Source organism: Echinops telfairi, unplaced genomic scaffold, assembly GCF_000313985.2.
Source record: "Echinops telfairi isolate 266 unplaced genomic scaffold, ASM31398v2 ScPeMD7_4;HRSCAF=17, whole genome shotgun sequence".
Taxonomy (NCBI): Eukaryota; Metazoa; Chordata; class Mammalia; order Afrosoricida; family Tenrecidae; genus Echinops; species Echinops telfairi.
The window spans coordinates 6,379,475-6,398,360 of NW_022103900.1; the positions used below are offsets into that span (position 1 = coordinate 6,379,475).

General features: G+C 42.6%; 1 protein-coding gene across 2 annotated transcripts in view; it reads left to right on the forward strand.

Moving 5' to 3' along the window:
* The window catches only part of STK39 (serine/threonine kinase 39), a 295,827-nt gene that overhangs the window by 142,040 nt on the left and 134,901 nt on the right, over positions 1-18,886 (forward strand). For both annotated transcript variants that reach the window (XM_045299562.1, XM_045299568.1), the window contains one exon: positions 1,735-1,802. In XM_045299562.1, the coding sequence (XP_045155497.1) occupies positions 1,735-1,802 (68 nt within the window). The remainder of the gene's footprint in view (positions 1-1,734; positions 1,803-18,886) is intronic.

The following is an 18,886-nucleotide window of genomic DNA, read 5'->3' on the forward strand; positions in this document are numbered from 1 at the left end:
GTCAGGCTCCCGGTTCTGAGTTTACTGTGATTACTAGGCAAGTCCCTTGGCTCTCAGCATGGTTATATGCACCACCTTTCGTGCAAAGAGGGACTGTCCCTCTTTGTCCTTGCCCCAAAGCCTGTATCCAGAAACCAGACTCACTGCCATCTAGACAATTCGACTCAGAGCAAACCTGTAGGACAGAGTCAAACAGTCCCTGGGCTTTTCCAAGATTTACCTGTTCACAGGAGTAGAACACCTCATGGGCTTCCTTGGAGTGGTGCTTTCAAATCGCTGACCTTGAGCCAATGCATAATCACTGTGCCGCCAGGACCCCTTATCCAAACCTCTATATTCCATTCAATCCATACCTATTTCATTTGATAACTGCTTACTGAAATAGCTACGTAACGTGGACATGGAAATTTATGGTAGCAGACAGCATGATAGGAGCCTTGTAGAGTTAACAGTCTTGGAAACTCACAGGAACAGGTCTACCCTGCCCTACAGAATCGCTACAGGCTGACATTGATTCAATGGCAGTGAGTTTTGGAAGGCAGCATGAGGAGTTGGCATCGACTGAATGGCAGCGAGTTTGACTTTATTCCGGGGCAGCATGACTGAGGCCAGGTATTTAGTTCTTGGAGACCCGATGGTGGTGTGAGTCTTGTAAGTGTTGGACTGCCAAGCACACAGGAAAGGCAGGAGAAAGACTGCTCCCAGAAAGATTTCTAGGAGGCCTACTCTGTTATGTCGGCTCACTGTGAGTGTGAATGGAGTTGGATGGCATTGGGGTGGCTTTATTTAGTTCTCGACCCTAGTTTTCTAGCTGGCAAGAAAGCACACTTGCAGAGGTTCAGTGACTTGCCCAAGGTCACACACCTGGCTGGTAACCTGGCTGGTGGCGGCTTTAGGCCTTTGCCCTATCTCGAGTAGCTCAGAAAATTCCCTAGAGGTGTAATGTAGGGGGTTTGGTTGAATGATAAAAGGTAAACTGGGGATAAGAATAAGTCGGAGATAGGGAGTAAAGGATACAGGAAAAGGTATTAGAGTGACTAAAACTGTATAGTATGTGTAGTTTATGATCTCCTATGTTGTAGGAGATCATACTTGTTTTCTTCCCGATCTTGTGAGGCAAGTGCTATCCACATTTTGTAAAATAACAAATTGGTTCATTAAACTACCGGTGGTTGCATAGCTAGTGATTGGCTGAGCTAAATCTTGACCTGGAAAATTATTTTTTTCCCCCTTTCTACGACCTCCTCCAAGGTTGGCTTATCTCTAGGAATTTTATTGGTAGAGACAGGATGGGGCTATAATAAAGCCACTCACAGTTGATGATCTGTATGCAAAGGAGGAATATGTTCTATTCTAGGTGGGAAAGCAGGAAAGCTAAAGCTGGTCTCATCTACTAGCTTCCAGATGCTCAACCTTTGTGTCCGGAAGAGGCCCTGGCTCCGGTTACAAGGTGCCACGTCAGAGCTTAGCTACAGCCTATACCAGTTATCCCTAGCTCCCAGCCTGGGAGACTTCTCTGTGAACCCTTCCTGCCCATAACTGCGTTGCAAATGAGTCCTCATTCCATCCCCCACACAGGGCTGTTGTTGGGCCAGGTAGACCCACCTGAAAGTGTGAAGATCTAGTTTTGAGATTGCCAAAAAGAAAGGGCTGTGTGAATCCAGGCTTGTTGTGATTGCATTCACCTGTGTTCCAGCAACGTTCCTAACAGTGCTTGCGGTTTTGTTTTTCAAGGGCCAACCCAACGCTAGTGAAGACTATAGAGAAGCTTCTTGCGTTGTGAACCTCGTTTTAAGATTAAGGTAAACCATACTGCTGTTTATTTTGCCTCGTTGTTGTTTTCCTTTTGCACAATAATATTCTGATCTCGTTTATTGACTTTTCATAATGTTAGCATGAAACAAAACTGTTAACTTACTTGATTCCTCCTCCTCTTCCCCAACAACCGGTGCATTCCCTGTACTAATTGTTCTCAACTCCGTGAGTAAGTACTAAAGAGGAAGACGACGGCAGCATGGGGGTGCATTGGCAGGGTCAGCATACCCTTCATTGAGGTGTTTCTTTTCCTTCTTGCCTTTTCTTCTTTTCTTTCTCTGCCTCTCTCTTTCCCCCCCTTTTTCTTTTTCACAATGGAAGATCACAGTAAGGGATTTTTAACGAGTTTCTTTCACACTTGAGCAATCAGTCTCTGACAGAAACAAACCATGCTTGTACTACAAGTTGCCTGTTCAGAACATTTTTCAGTGGCAGGTTTGATCAGCCACTGTGGAGAAGTGACAGGTATGCTTTGAAAGGACCCTCAGTCTTGTAGGAAATGGATACAAACATGGCGCTTCACAGTAGAGTGTTTCCGTATCTGCCAGTGAAAGACGCTCCTGGCTCCAGGACCTCTTAACATAAAGGCCTTTCTCTACATAGATTCTTTGGCAAGATTTTGGGATTTCAAGACAAAAGAAAATGGACTCAGTTTAATTTGTAAGCAGCTTAATTTCCTAGGTCAATCAGAATGCAGCCACGTTTTTGAAATGGCTTTGAAGGAAGTTAGATGCCAGGTCCAGGGCAGTGCGGTTCTATGGTGGAATTCTCCCCTTTCATGCAGGGGGCCCAGACCCACTTCCTGGGGCAGTTCCACTTTGCTCTACAGCTTCACTGAGCGTCAGGATAGGTTCGTGGGTGTAACCCCCGCCCTACTTTACATATTTAAAGTCTCTCCCAAATATCCTTATTGAATGCTTTACTTCAGCTCATAGGTTTCCCATCCCCTCCCATGGTCCTGGAGAATGTCATCTGCCAGATGGCTCTTTCTCCTTCTGGAGATTCACCCACCCTTCCTGCTCTGGGCTCCTGTCCGCTCTACTTTTGCTTCTTAGAGCAAATCTTCGACTCTGGAATACAAAGGCCTCCCGGGAGCATGTTAAAAAGCCTTATATCCAGCTACTGCTTTGATACGGACACTAGAACAACCAAGCACAAACGAAGCCCCTCCTTTTTCCGGCAGCCATTTACGTGGGTGCAAGTCTTGATCTTACCATTTTCTAGGCCTTTCCTTTTTCTGCTTAAAACACAGTTATCACAGCCAGCCCACAGGTCTGCGCGATCACCTGCATTAACGTTCAGTCTGCACTTGCCTTTGTTCACTGTCGACTCACAGGTCTGTGTGGCCATTTCCCAAAGTTTGTGGCTTCAATCCCTTAACCCTACAAGACAGCAAGTCTTGTCCTAAGACAGTAGACTTGTCATGAAGAAAGAGGGCTTCAAAAAGCCCAGGGGGAAATTCCACTATCTTTTAGTTCCATTTTCCCAAGAACTCATATCCCCATAGAAAAACACACATATTCTTTTGGGAAATTCCAATGAACATTATTAGGATATCTGGGAAAGAAATTTGTGTAACTTTGTTTGCTCTAAATCCTGTTTCACCTCAGAGTTCTTTACATCCAATTATGTTCCAGCTTAATATTCTCCCTTTTAAATGTAGCACTCTTATAGTAAAAAAACCAATGTGGTCTGAGCAAATGAGCATAATAGGAAAACCATGTGATTTTCTTAATTCACCCTCTACATTTCTACTCAATCAGCCCCTTTTTATTGCCTTTTGAAATATTCACGTACCTTAGTGACAAGCTTGGCCTGACCTCCAAATGAAAGGAAACCTGATTTTGTTTGTTCCCTTTGATGGGCTGCCAAGCCTAATTTACAACTGCAAGTCATGTTTTAAAATTCTATGTATGAGGTAACATGTGTCAGTATAATAATTAACCTGTTAATTTTGAGTCATTGCTTGCCTGCCATTCATTTCCATCACTATTGTCAGTAAGTCATAGAGTTCCAATATTTGGATATCCATCTCCTGCCAGTTTGATGAACTTTTTTTCTACATCTTTATCCAAAATGTTGATTAACTTGTTCAATAGTTTTAAGGAGGACAGAGTCTTCTGGCAGCAGTTAGAAGTCACTTGCTCCGTGGCTTTAAGTAGCTCGCATTCTTTGCTATAGTTACTTGAGAAATAAATGCCATTGACTATGGACCAACTAACACATGCATTTCTAGAATTAAGATGTACCATATCACTACCATTTTTTGAAAGTCTAAATCAATTAGAATCTCATTTAAAATAATAATGAATTTTAGTATGATTTCATTGTATTGAACACATGTTGATGCCTTATAGTTGGTATCTCTCCCCACCCCCTTTGTTTACAAGGCATTTGTTTAAACTGGTGTTTTTCAAGTTTGAAAAGTCATGAATCTCTCAAAATATGCCATTGGACTCTCTGGGGTGAAGGGTGTTCATGTACTTAAGTTTGTGAAATAGCATATTTTAAATTAAAAGTTAAATGCTTTTACACATTTTTGGTCACTCCGATAAATGTCAAAGTGCAACTATGTTAATTTAATCTGTAAATATTTATTAATCACCTAGTATGTGTGTGGTAGAGCCCGGGTGGTGAAGTGGTTATGCATTGGGCTGCTAACTGTAAGGTCAGCAGTTTGAAACCATCAGCCTCTCCGAGGGAGAAAGAGGGGGCTTTCTACTCCTATAAAGAGTTTCTGTCTCAGAAACTCATAGAAGTAGTTCTCCCCTGCCCTCTAGAGTCCCTATGAATCGGCAACAACTAGATGTCAGTGAGTTTGTTGTTTTTTTGGTATGGATGGCGATAGCACTGTTCTATGTGCTGTGATTGCAGCTGTGGGAAAAAGAAGAGACAAATCAGTTGCCCACAAGGACCTTACATTCTGGAAGCTGGGAAATGGTAGACACATCACAGATAAATGAGTAGGTCAAAACGTACCACTAAGCACCATATAGAAATTCTTAGTATACAGCAACATCAAAATGTGAAGCTGTTCTTTCTCGATGTATTCTCTATCTATCTGGGGCTATACACTTTTGAAGGTGGTGGTTTTACCCCCTCACTTTTATCACATGAAAATGACAGTTATATCATCCTCTAGAGCAGTGGTTCTCAACCTGTGAGTCACGACCCCTTTGACCCTTTCATAGGGGTTGCTCAATTCATAACAGTAGCAAAATTACAGTTAGGAAGTAGCAATGAAAATAATTTTATGGTTGGGGGTCACTGCAACATGAGGAACTGTATTAAAGGGTTGTGGCATTAGGAAGGTTGAGAACCACTACTGTAAGACTCAAATCATGTGTCTTTTGAATATTCTCCGAGTTACCTGGAGTGTGGATGAGCGAGTAAGGTTTCCCAACAGAATTCTCATAGAATGGCCCTTGGTACCCTGAAAGAATTAGTAGGTATACATTGTCATGATAGGAAAAAGATTCTCCTAGCTACTTTCTTGACCTTTTACTCACCAAGGCAAGTCTCTCCCCACTTCCCCTGCTAAAACTTAATAATAACCCTCCCTGCTTGTCTTGTGTCCTTCCCACTCCTCACCCCCCAAAAAGTTTTATCAAGAGTATCCTTTTGACATCCCAAGAAAATAGTCAATATAACCTTCTGAACTCCTCTCTGCTATGATTTTTTTAAATTTTAACAGTTTTATTGGCATATAATTCAATGGTTTAAGTATATTAAAGAGTCATGCAATCATCACCACAGACAATTTTAGAAGATTTTCTTCAATCTTTTGTACCCCTTATTATTAGCTCCTCATTACCTCCAACCTCCCCTACCATAACCCTAAGGAACTATTAATATAGTGAATTTCTCTGTGGATTACTTAATCTCGATTGCATATCAACAAAATAAATAAGAAACACCAACAATGACAAGAAAATGAAACACAGAAACCTCCATCCAAAAGAAAACAGAAGGTAATAGAAACTCCTGACAAATTTAAACTGGGTCAAAAGGTAATATAATAAATTGTAACCTAACTATATGTGTAGTATCCACTTCCAATGTCCTCTGCTGAGGGCAAAACTATTCTCATCCCTTTTCAATGATCTTGAGTTCAATGGACACTTAATCCAAGCGGGGACTCTGTAAGTATGTTGTAGATTTTCACTGTCATCCATAGCCTTGGCAAATTGAGCGCCCACAATTTAAACTCTAATAAAATTCCTTCCTGAGATCTTGGATTTTATTACTTACAATCCTTGCATCACACAGGCCGATGCAGAACTCAGTGTAGACTTAACTGATACCTCACTTAAATGGCTAGTTGGTTTAAGACAAAGCTTTAAGACCCTAGACACTATTCTTTTGGATAGGGAGCACCATCAGATTTCTTCACCACACTTTGCTATAGCACCCATATCTTCAGTGATCATTTCATGAGAACAAGTATTGAGCAGGATCACATTGTAAGAACTATTTATTCATAAATTAAGTTTTATGATTAAATACTGCTTTGAATTTAATTGGCCTGCAGATCTCCTGAGAAGCCACTGTTTTGATTGAACATTTTCTTTGAAGGTCACCCTAGTGAGACTAAGACAAGTGTATTACTGAGAGAGCTTGCCTGCAGCCGGTCACTGGTTGCAAAGACATGTTCAGGCTTGTTTTGACCACCAAGCAAGAAATGCTGCTGGTGGAGCAAGGAGGAAATCTGTGCCTGAAGTGGCAGAGGCAGCAGAAGAAAGGCCGCACCAAAGCCCCGAGGCCGAGGCATGGAGAACATGAAAGAGGATACTGAGCAGTGGGAGAGTTGAGACTGTGAGGCAGAGCAGTGGACAGGCTTCCTGCTCCCAGCAGCAGAAACCATGTAGCTTAGGGGCTGAGGACCAGAGAGACTTGCCTGGTAGCTGTGGAGAGGTGTTGTTGTGGACCAATGACAATATCTTAAAATGGTTTAAGATCCTGATCTGTGTTAACTTGGTAACTCCCCTAATAAAATTCCTTGATCATGAGGGGAAAAAAAAGACTTGTTCTGTGCTCAGTTGGTATATGTATGAACCAGTTCCCTAGTAATAACGCTTTTTGATTTGTACATGAGTATACATGGTTTATACATATGTTGTTAGGTGCCATGGACTTGGCTCCGACCCACAGTGACACTATTGCACAGCACATTGGAACACTGCCCACTCTTGTGGCAGCCTCACATTGTTCCTCTGCCTGAGCCATTGATGCAGCCACTGTGTCAGTGCATCTCCTTGAGGGCCTTCCTCTATTTCACTGCCCCTCCACTTTTCCAAACATGATGTTCTTCCCTAGGGACTGTGGTCTCTCTTGACATGTCCAAAGTATGTAAGATGAAGCCTTACCATCCTTGCCTCTAAGGAGTGTTTTGGCCACACATCTTCCAAGGCAGGTAGATTTGTCCTTCTAGAAGTCTATGGTACTTTTCAGTATTCTTTTCCAGCACCACAATTCAAGTGCATAAATTCTAGTCTTCCGTATTCCATGTCCATCTTTCACATGCATATGATGCAGTGAAGAATACCATGGCTTGGGGCAGGTACACTTTACTCCTCAAAGTAACACCCTTGCTCTTTAATGCACTAAAGAGGTCTTGTGCATGTGCATAATGCAAATCATCCCTGAATCTCTTCACTGCTGCTTCTATGAGTATTATTTGTGAATCCGAGTAAAACAAAAATCTTTGATAACGTCAAGCTTTTCTCCATTCATCGTGATGTTGCCTATTTGTCCAGCTGGGAGGATTTGGTCTTCGTTACATTGAGGTGTAATCCATACTGAAGGCCGCAATCTTTGACCTTTATTTGTGAGTGCTTTTTTCCCTCATTTTAAGCAAACAAAGTTGGGTCATCTGCATACTACAGGTTGTTTATAAGACGTCCTCTAATCATGAAGTGCTCTGGAATCCCCATTCTTCTCAAGGTTATCTCAGGTCAGAGAAACACAAATAAACAGCTTTCTGGTATTCTTTGCTTTGAGCCAAGATCCACCAGCAATAATGTCCCTTGCTACATGTCCTTTTCTGAATCTGGCTTGAACTTCTGGCAGTTTCCTGTCAGTGTTCTGCTGCAACCATTGTTGCTGATCTTAAGCAAAATATTATTTGTGTGTGATATCAATGAATATCATTCTCTAGATTGAGCATTCTGTTGGGTCATCTTTCTTTGGAATGGGTACAAATATTAATCTCTTCCAGTCAGTTGGCCAAGTAGTCAACTGATCCAAGTACATGGATCAAGAGACAGTTGCATGAACAGAACAAGAAATGGAACCGATGCGGACTCACAGTGACCCTCCCTGTGGGTCTCTGAGACAAACTCTTCATGAGCTAGAAAGCCCAGTCTTTCTCCCACAGAGCTGCTGGTGGTTTCCAACTGCCGACCATGTGGAAAATTAGGAAAGGTATACATCAAGATTGTATTCTCTCCCCATACTTGTTCAATCTGTATGCTGAACAGAGAAACTGGCCCTTTTAAAGTATATCCAACCTGTCTTTTGAGCAATATAGCTATTTAAAAAAACAATGCATAGTGACTTAAGCTACCTGCATTTTTTAAGGTGGATTTTCTTAAGTACATTAAGTAAAATAACTTGAGTTACAAAATGTAAACTACATTGGTGAGAAGAAAGGCCAAGAAAGTTGCTCCAGTAATGTTTTTGCATCACTATAGCATGACACTTGCTCATTCTTAGAGGGTAGTGAACTCTCTTTTGAGAATTTTGTTGGGAAAGCTCACTCCCTCCTACAGCCCTGAGCATCTTGTTCCTTCACACTTTTTCTTTTGTTACCCACACTCAAAGAACATTGACAAATATAGTTGGGGGTCCCTTGAAGATTCCCAAACTGTCATTTCAATGTGGCATAAATCAAAAAGTACAGGCTTCTTTGTGGAAGAGGTAAAACTGATTCCAACTCATAGTGACCTTGTAGGATAAGGTAGAACTGCCCTAGGGGGTTTCTGACATTGTAACTCTAGACGGCCTCATGTTTCTCCCATGAAGCAGCGGGTGGTTTCAAACTGCAGACCTGGCAGTTAGCAGCTCAACTTGTAACCCATTAATGCCACCAGCGCTGCACTACAGAAGAGAGAAAACACGAGCTTCACAGTGTGTAAGCTTAGACAGGATACATTGAAAAACAATAGCTGCACAGTTTGAGATTGTTGTTTAAGAATGGTTGCTGTGATTTTTGTAGCAGTACTTTTTGTCTTACCTTTGTATGTATATGTGATGAACTACTATATGTTTGTTTAGCTACCTTCCCATCTCCATTGCCACTCTGTGAAGCACAGATCTAGACTACTTGTGGCTATCAAGTCTGGGGAAACAGTATGCTTACACAGCTATGTTTTCTGAGGCTATGTGGGCATGACCTTTATGTGCATTGTGCTCCACAGACCAGTGGGTAGGAGATGTCAGCCAGGTCAGCCTTTCATCAGGCCTTAGCTAGTGCTGTGGGGGGTGGCGGGGGGGTGGGGGGTGTGGATGTTCACTTCACCTCTTGGAAAAGGTCACTCTGTTGTGTTCTTTCTTGACATAGCCTTTTACAGGCTCACCCACCAGGAACATGCTTCCCTCTGCACTCCCCCCTCAAGATGCCTGGTAAACCCCTCCTTCCTTCTGAAGGTAGAAAAAAGGGAAAACTTTTACCTTTCCAAATATCACATTCTACCACAAAAGAATACTGCATTGTAGCCCCAAGTAGTGTGTTTTCCCATTATTAGTTCCTGCTGATCATATGTAAAAGGCTAATGCTCTGTTAAGGAAAAATAAATAAATAAATAAACAAATTAATTTGTTTTTAAAATGGACTTGGTATATGAAGGTTGGAACAAAGAAATGATTTGACCTCCAGGCTTCATATTACATGCTCAGAAAAATCAAGCTTACCGCCATCAAGTGCTATGATTCCGACTCACAGCAACCCTCTAGGACAAGGTAGAACTGCCCCACTGGATTCTAAGCCTGTAACTCGTGGTTTTCAGCCTTCCTAATGCCATGACTCTTTAATGCAGTTCCTCATGTTGTGGTGACCCCCCAACCATAAAATTATTTTCGTTGCTACTTCATAACTCTTATTTTGCTACTGGTAGGAATCGGGCGACCCCTGTGAAAGGGTCTTTTGGCCCCCAAAGGGGTCTCGACCCACAGGTTGAGAACTGCTGCTGTAACCCTTAGACTAGTATAAAGCCTCATCTTTCTCCCACAGGGTAACTGGTGGTTTCAAACTGCTGACCTTGTTATTAGGAACCTAATGTGAAACCTACTATGGTACCAAATCCAAACCAAACTCACTGCCATAGGGTAGAATTACTCCTGTGGGTTTCTGAGACTGTAAACTCTTAATGGAAGGAGAAAGCCCCATCTTACTTCTTGGTGCTGCTGGTGGTTGCTAACTGCTGACCTCAGGGTTAGCAGCCCAATCCCTAACCACTACACCGCCAGGACTCTTCTGCTACACCGCCAAGGTTCCTATATTATATGCTAGAATTGGTTAAAACGTTGATTACCCTATTTCTTTTACCTGATTTCCTGCAAGTGTTCTCTTGTTTGTATATGTCTATATATACTAATGTCATCTGTGTTATCAACAACAAGCAAAAAAATGGAGTGTCATAAAGTCAGATACAAGATAAGTAAACCTTCCGAAGTACATCTCAGAAGGGAAATACCAAACAGGCTTCCTTATAATTTATATCCTGTCTGTCGACGGTCATATAATTTCTGGTTTGAGTCAAACATTGCACAAATATTTTGCTATTAGGACATTTCTCATAAAATAAAATAGTCATGTATTTGACACAAAACATGTGTTTCTTGGAACTTGGCTCAGTGGTTCGGAAAATGATAAACTTAATCTGTTAAAGTGTTAACCCCTCTGTGTTGGATCCTGTCAGCTCAGCCCTGTGGGCTGCGTTTACAGTCTTGGTCAAGGGAACACAAGACAGGCATCATGCAGAGATGCTCAGGTGGGGGACCCCTGTCAGCTGGCTCATGATGAATTTCACCTTGTTACTCAGCAGCAGCAGCAGCAGCAGCAGCATCTTTAGAACTCGGTGGACTAGTTGAAAATACCTTATCAGCACATTGGTTTCCCTGCTTGTAGGGAGAAGTCATCTCTAGCATAGGGTCTTTACTCACAAAAGTACTTTAGCAAGGAAATGATTGCCTAATTCCACTTGCTATTTTAACCCACTGCCTTCCAGACAATGTCAACTCATAGCAACCCTATGGGACAGGGTAGGACTGCTCCTGTGAGTTTTTGAGACTGTAACTCTTGATGGGAGTAGAAAGCCTTTCTACCACAAGTAGAAAGACCTTGTGGTAACCACTACACCACCAGGGCTCCTGCTATTTTAATGTCGCTGTTAAATGATGAACTTGGGCGTTGGTAAAAATGCTATTCTTAGTTGCCAACTCAGAGCAGCCATCTGTGCTTCAGAGTAGAACTGCACCACTGAGCTGTAGTCTTGGCTCTCATCTAAACAGTAGCTGATGATCAGGCGTTTTCTTCTGTAGAAACACTGCCTGGCTTCAAACTGCCAGTCTTTGTTTTGTTTAACAGTTTCTTTGGCACTTCATCCACATATCATACAATCCAGTGGCTCAGTCATATCAAGAAGAGTTGTATGATCTTTACCACAATCAATTTTACAAATTGCCAATCTTTAGGCCAGCAGTCAAGCATAAATGGTGCTACATACAGACCATTGATTAAGAATAGTATTGTGTGCCATCTAGTCAATTCCAATTCCTTGCTACCGCACAGAGCCTCTGGTGGGTTCAACCACCTACCATTCAGCTAATAGCCACACTTTTACCTATTGTGCCAACAAAACTCCTTTGACCCAAACCTCACACTCACTGCCGTCCAGTCAATTCTGACTCTTAATGACATTATAGGACAAGGTAGAGCTTCCAGGGTGTGATTTGGAAATTGTTCAACTCTTTAGTTGAGTAGAAAGTCTCATCTTTCTCCCATGGAGCAGCTAGTGCTTTCAAACTGCTGACCTTGTGGTTTGAAGCCCTGGAGGATAACCCACTACACCAGGGCTCCTGAGCATAAACAGTGAAAAACCAAATGGTTATCAAGTAGGTTGCAACTCACAGCAACCTTTTGTAGGATTTCTGAGGCCGTACATCTGAAGGGACAGAGAGACTCATCTTTTCTCCCATGGAACCACCAGATATCCTCTAAAACATAATAGACTTAGTCAATGCCCATTTTATTAAGAGAGCTAAAGCTTTAGGAATAATATTGATCATTGTTTTTACATTAGTATGCCTGAATTCTAATTCCATTATTCTGGAAGAACCAAAATACTTGCATGGTTCTCCAATTTGTGAAATAGGGTTAATAGCATAATTCCACTAGTAAAGTAGCTGGCAAGCCTAATTATTTCCCCCAACCCCAAATGGTTCACCACTTCAGCGTAGCATAGCGTTCAGTTGTAGTAGTGTTTTGAGTTTTCTGCCACCCCTACCCTAACATAAAACACTATTTTTTGCTTTCTTTGTGCAAGGCTTTAGTGAGAATCCTAAAACAGATAAGACAGAGTTTCTGCTCTCAATGGGCTACCACATAGGTGGAGAGACCAGAGCCGGCACAACTCTTAATACAAGGTAACTGACTCTTAATACAAGGTAGAAACTGATACATTTGGTAAGAAGACAGATACTAATAAAGAGCTATGGGCAATTAGAGGAAAGTGAGAGTGTATCATCTACCTTTGGTTTATTGGTTCTCATAGTAACAGTATTTATTTTTTCATCCAGATTTTGAGCAGAGTCAATCCATGGACTAATGAAACTCTGGTCTTTAGGGGACAGGACAGGGGATTATCAACCCCCAAATTATTTCTGATAAGCTCCCATTTGTTTTTCAACTGGGACAATCTTTATTATGATTTAGGCTCCACATCATTTGAAACGTATGCCCTTATTGTGTAGTTGAAGAGCTCCTAATAATAACAGATCCTTGGTGGAGCAGAGGGAAAGTGCTGGGCTATGCACCAGCTGTACTGCTGGAGAAGGATGTGCTGGTTGGCTTCCATGAAGATATACAGCCTCAGAAACCCAGGGGGGCAGTTCTCTAAGCTGGAACCAACTTGACAGCCACCGATTTGGTTTGGGTTAATATGAAAATCGCTCAGCATTTTATTTCGGTGTTAAATGTGCTCTTTGGTTTGTTTTTGTTTCTCTGAAAAATGGAGAAATGGTTGCACATCTCAGCGTTGCTGACAGTGGAGTCCTTTTGAAGGATGATGCACCTCCTGGACCCCAGGTTATATGCTAAAGCCAAAGAGCCAACCTCAGTGCCATAGAGTCGATTCCAGTCCACAATAGAAAGCCTCATCTTTCTCCCACAGCAGTGAGTCGTTTTGAACTGCTGACCTTGTGGTTAGCAACCCAATTTGTTACCATTGTGTCACCTTGGCTCCTTAGGTAGTATGATGAGAACTTTCCATGCTTTGTCCATCAGTGCTCTAGTTACTGGAATTTCATAGAGGAGGGGATTAAGTTTTAAAATGACTAGGACACTTGTCCAGCACTATACAGCTCATAAGAAACAGAATCAGGTCTTGAACCCAGGTCTCTCTAACACCCAGGGAATACTCTTAGCTGCTCAACCATGGGGCCCTGTTAGATCTTAGTCCCATTTTGAATGGAAGCGAGAAACAATTGTACTTTCAGAGTTGCTACATTTACTTGTCTTCTCATTAACAGTTCACATAAACATTATTTTTAACCATGTTTCCTTATAGACTCATCATTAAATATTGTGACAAAAACACCAAGAAAACATTTTTCTTGTAGTAAATGCTAATTAAAGCCAGCATTTGCCGAGTATTTTACCATTTAAAAAAATACTGTTACATCATTTGTCTGATTTAATTCTTCCTTTAGTCCTATATAGCCTGGGAGAAAGATGAGACTTTCTTCTCCAGTAGAGATTTACAGCCTTGAAAACCCACGGGGCAGCTCTGCCCTGCCCTGCCCTGCCCTATAGGGTCCCCATGAGTTGGAGTTGTCTATTGGCAGTGGGTTGTTTTGTTTTAGTCCTATGTTTACTGCTGACAAGTGAAGAAGAACAGATAAGGTAAGAAGCTTTCCTACAGTCATCTAGCTAGCAAACCAGCCTGAAGTCTGGGTCTCCTGGAGCCACAGCCAGTATTAACCGATGGCATGGAATAGGAAGATGGCATAGGTGAGTGCCCTGGATGGTTATGGTAGACGATATTGGATAGAGGATATTTAAAATTCTTGTGCTGCCCAACGGGCTAAACCAACTCAAATGAAACTCACTGCCATCGAGTCAGTTTTGACTCATAATGACCCTCACTGCCAGAGTAGAACGGCCTCAGTGGATTTCTGAGACTAACTCTTTCAAGAAATAGAAAGCCTCTTTCTCCCTCAGAGGGCCTCTGGTGGTTTTGAACTGCTGACCTTGAGGTTAGCAGCCCATCACACAACCACTGCGCCACCAGTGATCCCCTAAACATTCCAGAGGAAAGAATATCTATATTCCGAAAACAATGTTAGTTAAGTGAAGCAAACAGAAGAATTTAAAACTTTATTGTGAGCCATATCATCTTTCTAAAGATGGAGCCAGAAGATAGTTGAGTACAAACGCATTCAGCAATGAGGAATGAACACTCGGCCCTTCAAGACCCATCTCACATCTTTGTGTTCAAGTGATAATTGGTCATTGTACAAATTTAGAGAATCAAAGTAAATTAAAAGAAAAAGCATAATAAAACAAAAAACCTGAAATCACCCAGAATCCTATAACCCACAGTTAAATCATTAGTAGCCTCTTGGTATACATTCTAGACATCTTTTCTGTACACATATATCAGAGTTTACTTCCCATTTTAAAATATTGATGGTATAAATGTCTTATTTCACACGAGGCACAATATCATAATCCTCTTCATTTATTTGGTAATAGGAGCATATGTGTTGGATGACTTTTCTTGACAGTTCATATAAGGTGACACAATCCTCTTTTAATGGCTTCCTTATGTTTTTATTGATCAAATCTGCCCAGAGTTTACCTTACTTAGAAACTGTTATTTGATATTTGGAGAGTGCTCAGGTTTTCAGGATTGTAGCTTATGAAAGGTTATGTGTGCACAAATGAGGATGGAAAATGGCCCAGCAATGCATGTCGACCTTAGTGACATGCTCTTGGATTTTGAAAAGCCTGGGAATATGAGGGGGCTTTCAAAAGTTTATGGGAAAATTCCATTACCTTGTAGTTTCTAGTATCTTTTAATTGCGGTTAGGGTGGACCTTAGCCTCTTGTGTGAGTGAGTATATCTGGGATCAAAGTTTGGGGTGCTGCTGCCCTAGTAGCAACAGACGCTGCTGCCTCCCTCGGCGTTGGGCCTTTCAGGGTTTCAACAAACACAATGTGCAGAGAAGCCACGCAAACAAATGACTGCTGAGGACAGCTTACACACCAGCAACAGAGCAAAAGCTAGGACTCCCAACTTGAGGCCACTCTTCTGGATTCTTCTTTCTCATTCATAGTCTTTGCGGATTCTGCCCTCTGTCACTTGCTGTGAGCACCCTGGGGAGGCAGTTCCTCAATCCTGCTCCTTACAGCTCTACAGTCCCTTTGGTCAGCAGTTCTGATATGCTGGATCATTTGATCTTATTTTGGGGACCCTTACATCTTCTCCAAATGCTGGCTTCTTACTCATATGCCTTTTAATGTCATTGCACAACCAACTGGGAGCCAGGGGGAAAATAACGGGTACCTTGGTGACAATCAATTTAATGTTATTTGCCTGACACCTTGGCTTGTATACCCTAAAAGTTGAACAGATGCCTTAGTACTTTATACCTTAGATTTTATATACTCTATAAAGTTATTTATATTTTATACAGTGTTTTGTCCCTTCCATAGCCATGTAGGGCCTGGCTCCATATCCTTTCTGTATTCCACCTTTCCTAGCTACTGATGAGGTAAACGGCTGCTCTTCCTATTCTAAATATTCTCCTCTCCAGCCTTGTCAGGGAAGGTTGCCTCTTGGGACTTGTCCTCTTGATCAGGGCTGAGTAATTCTCAGGAATGCTTGGCAAAGTTATTTCAGTTCTCAGTTACCATATCCCTGGAGATAATGAGTTGGAGAGGTTTCTTCCTTGCAATATGAAGCTTTGGAAGAGTAACAAGCACATTTCAGTTGGGGCCTCTCTTTGCATTAACTTTTCTTTCCCTGTTGAGGTCAGACTTCCAGGAACATCGTTTCAACTTTAATTTGCAATCCCCAGAGTGCCAGGGAACTTTGCCCTCCCTGGTAAAATTCAAACAGCTGCTAGCTGGTGGTATTGGCGGGGGAAATCTCTGCTACCTTGTGAATTCCACTGGCTGGCCACTGTGTTCATTTTCTATTGCTGCTATCATAGATGGGAGGCTTAAAGCAGCATGAGTTTCTTACCTTTGTCTTCTGGAGCTGAGGGTCCGACGCAGGTCTCGCTGGCCTGAAATCAAGGTGTTGAGAGGGCAGGGTTCTCCTCTGAAGACTTTACAGAAGACGTTTCCCTGTCCCTTGCCAACTTCTAGAGCCCACTCATATGCCTTAACTCATGCCCCCCTGACTCCAGCTGCAAAGCCAATCACTTAACATCTCTCTGACCCTGCTCCCTTCCTGCCACCTAATTTTCTGTCAACAGCCAAGAAAGTTCTCTGCTTTTAAGGGCCCAGGAGATCAAAATCCAGAATAATCTCCCATTTCAAAAAGCTTTAAATTAAGCACGCTTGCAAGGGCCCCTTTTTTTGTACGAGGTAACATATTCCCAGGTTGTCTAGATTAGGCCATGGGCGTCTTTGGCTGAGGGCATAATTCTGTCTTCCACAACTTGAATGGAGGTGGTAGTGGCAAGGGAGTTTCATTTCATCTTTCAATCCATGGTGCATAATTCCTTTTCTGATTCTTTTTTAACTCTTTCTTCCCAGTCCAGCATTTCTCAGTATCACAAGGCTTGATGTACTCACCACCTGCCAAATGCCAGCTCCCTCCAAATTTGGGTAGTGGACGTCCATGGCCTTGGGGTCATGACTGTGGAACACTTGAAGAGAGGAAGCAGCATGCTAAGAGGATTGTCAGGGCTTTAGCTCACTCAGAAACTGGAGTTCATTTTTTTGTGTCATCCTTGTCTCATCTAACACTTGCTCTGCTTTCTTGATGTCATGCAGTAGCTGGGAGCGACCGGAGCAATTTAGAGAGACTTTGCTTTCTCCATTTCACTCTCATAGACCCTGAGTCTTCTGTCATGCTTGATTTGTACCTGTTCTCTTGGATTGTGGATAAGCTGACAATTCATAGAGAGCCTGAGCAAGGGCCTAATGGGACACAAGGTACTCGGTCACCACTGGGTATCAGAGCTGCCACTCCAGTGTTCCTTTTGCCAAGGGTGATAAAAACGCTCATCCCAACAGCACATGAAGCCATAGGATCTCATCTAGTGTGGGGCTGCTGCCGAGTGTACTGCCTGCCTGGAGCAAGCCCCAGCTCAGCCAGGGAACGCTACCCAAGAATTCACCAGAGGAGTTGTAGAAATAGGAGAACAAAATAGTTTCAATATCTGGGTGATACGATGTCAAGTGTGGAGACCAGTAGCTGGTCGATAAAAATGGTAAGGCTGGAAGGATAAAGCAGAGATGTCACTAGAGACTCAGAAGAGTCAACAGCAAAGGAAAGAACACAGCCAGGGTTATCAGTGGTCCCGGTGGTGGTTCCCTGCCCTCTGAACCTGAAGGGCTGGAGGTGGTTCTTAAAAGTGGCTAAGCCTGGTGCAGTGTTTGTGGAGTATGAAGAGACCAATTACTTGCATGGTAAAGTACAGACTGAGAAAACCGTAGGTGAGGTCCAGAGTTTTAAGGAACTCGCAAAAAAACCCTAACTCACTGCTATCAAGTCAGTTCCTACTCATAGCGACCCTGTAGGACAGGGTAGAACTGCCCCAGTGGTTTTCCGAAATTATAATTCTTCACAGGATTAGAAAGCCTCATCTTTCTCCCACTACAACAGATAGATTAGATTAGATAGAGATTATCTTCTGAGCTCCCGGCTACTAAACTACCTCGTAACTGTGCCAAAAATCTGAGTATGATACTGGGGTTTTTGGTTTTTTTGCTCCCTTAGTACTTTGAGTGAAGTACACAGAGCAAGTGAGTTTTCCATTCATACACACACACACACACACACACACATTTGGTCTCATAACATGAGTTACGGTTCTCTTGGTATAACTACTGTCTTCCCACTTCCTCCCGGGTTTCCTGCCTTTTGAGCTGTGTTTTGGGGCAAATGTTGCCTTTTTGTGTTTGTATGCCTAATTGTTCTGCGGCCCACATTCCACATGAGTGTTGTTGCCTGCTCTGTACACCTGTCTGTCATCTGTCTTAAAGATGACCCCAGGTGTGGGTTTGCTTCTAGACTTGAAGGTTGATGAAGGGCTACAGTCTCAGGGGTTCCATCAGTTTCTGTCAAGATCAGTAAGTCTGGTCCTTCTTATTCTGAATTTTGGCCTACATTTTCTCCCTTTCTGCCCACATGCTCTGTGGTCCTTATGATAGCAGTCTGTAGTGGTAACCGAACACCATCTAGTTCTCTGAGTAGTGGGAGGTGTGGTTACCATGGCCTGTTAGTTCTGCGGATTGTTTCCTTGAGTCTTTGATTTTCTTCACTTGGCTTTTCTCCAGCAGGTGGGAGACCACTAGTTGCGTCTTAGATGGCCGTTCGATGGCATTTAAGACTTCACTCTCTACTCCCCATAGCAGGATGGCAGCGTACCGTCTTTCTGAGCTTGTGTGTGAATGGCCTAAATGCCCCCTAAAACTTTGGTCCTAAACCTAGTGACTCATCCCCTCAAAGTACTGGGTTATGACTAAGAAGTTTCTCTTCTTTATAACTGGATATAGTCACTGCACATGCAAATAAAACCTGTGTAGAAATATCTTCGGCCAACTGGAGATCCCCTTGCAGAGGGGTCTCGGGGAGGAGATGAGTCAGTCAGGGTGCAATGTAACAACGATGAA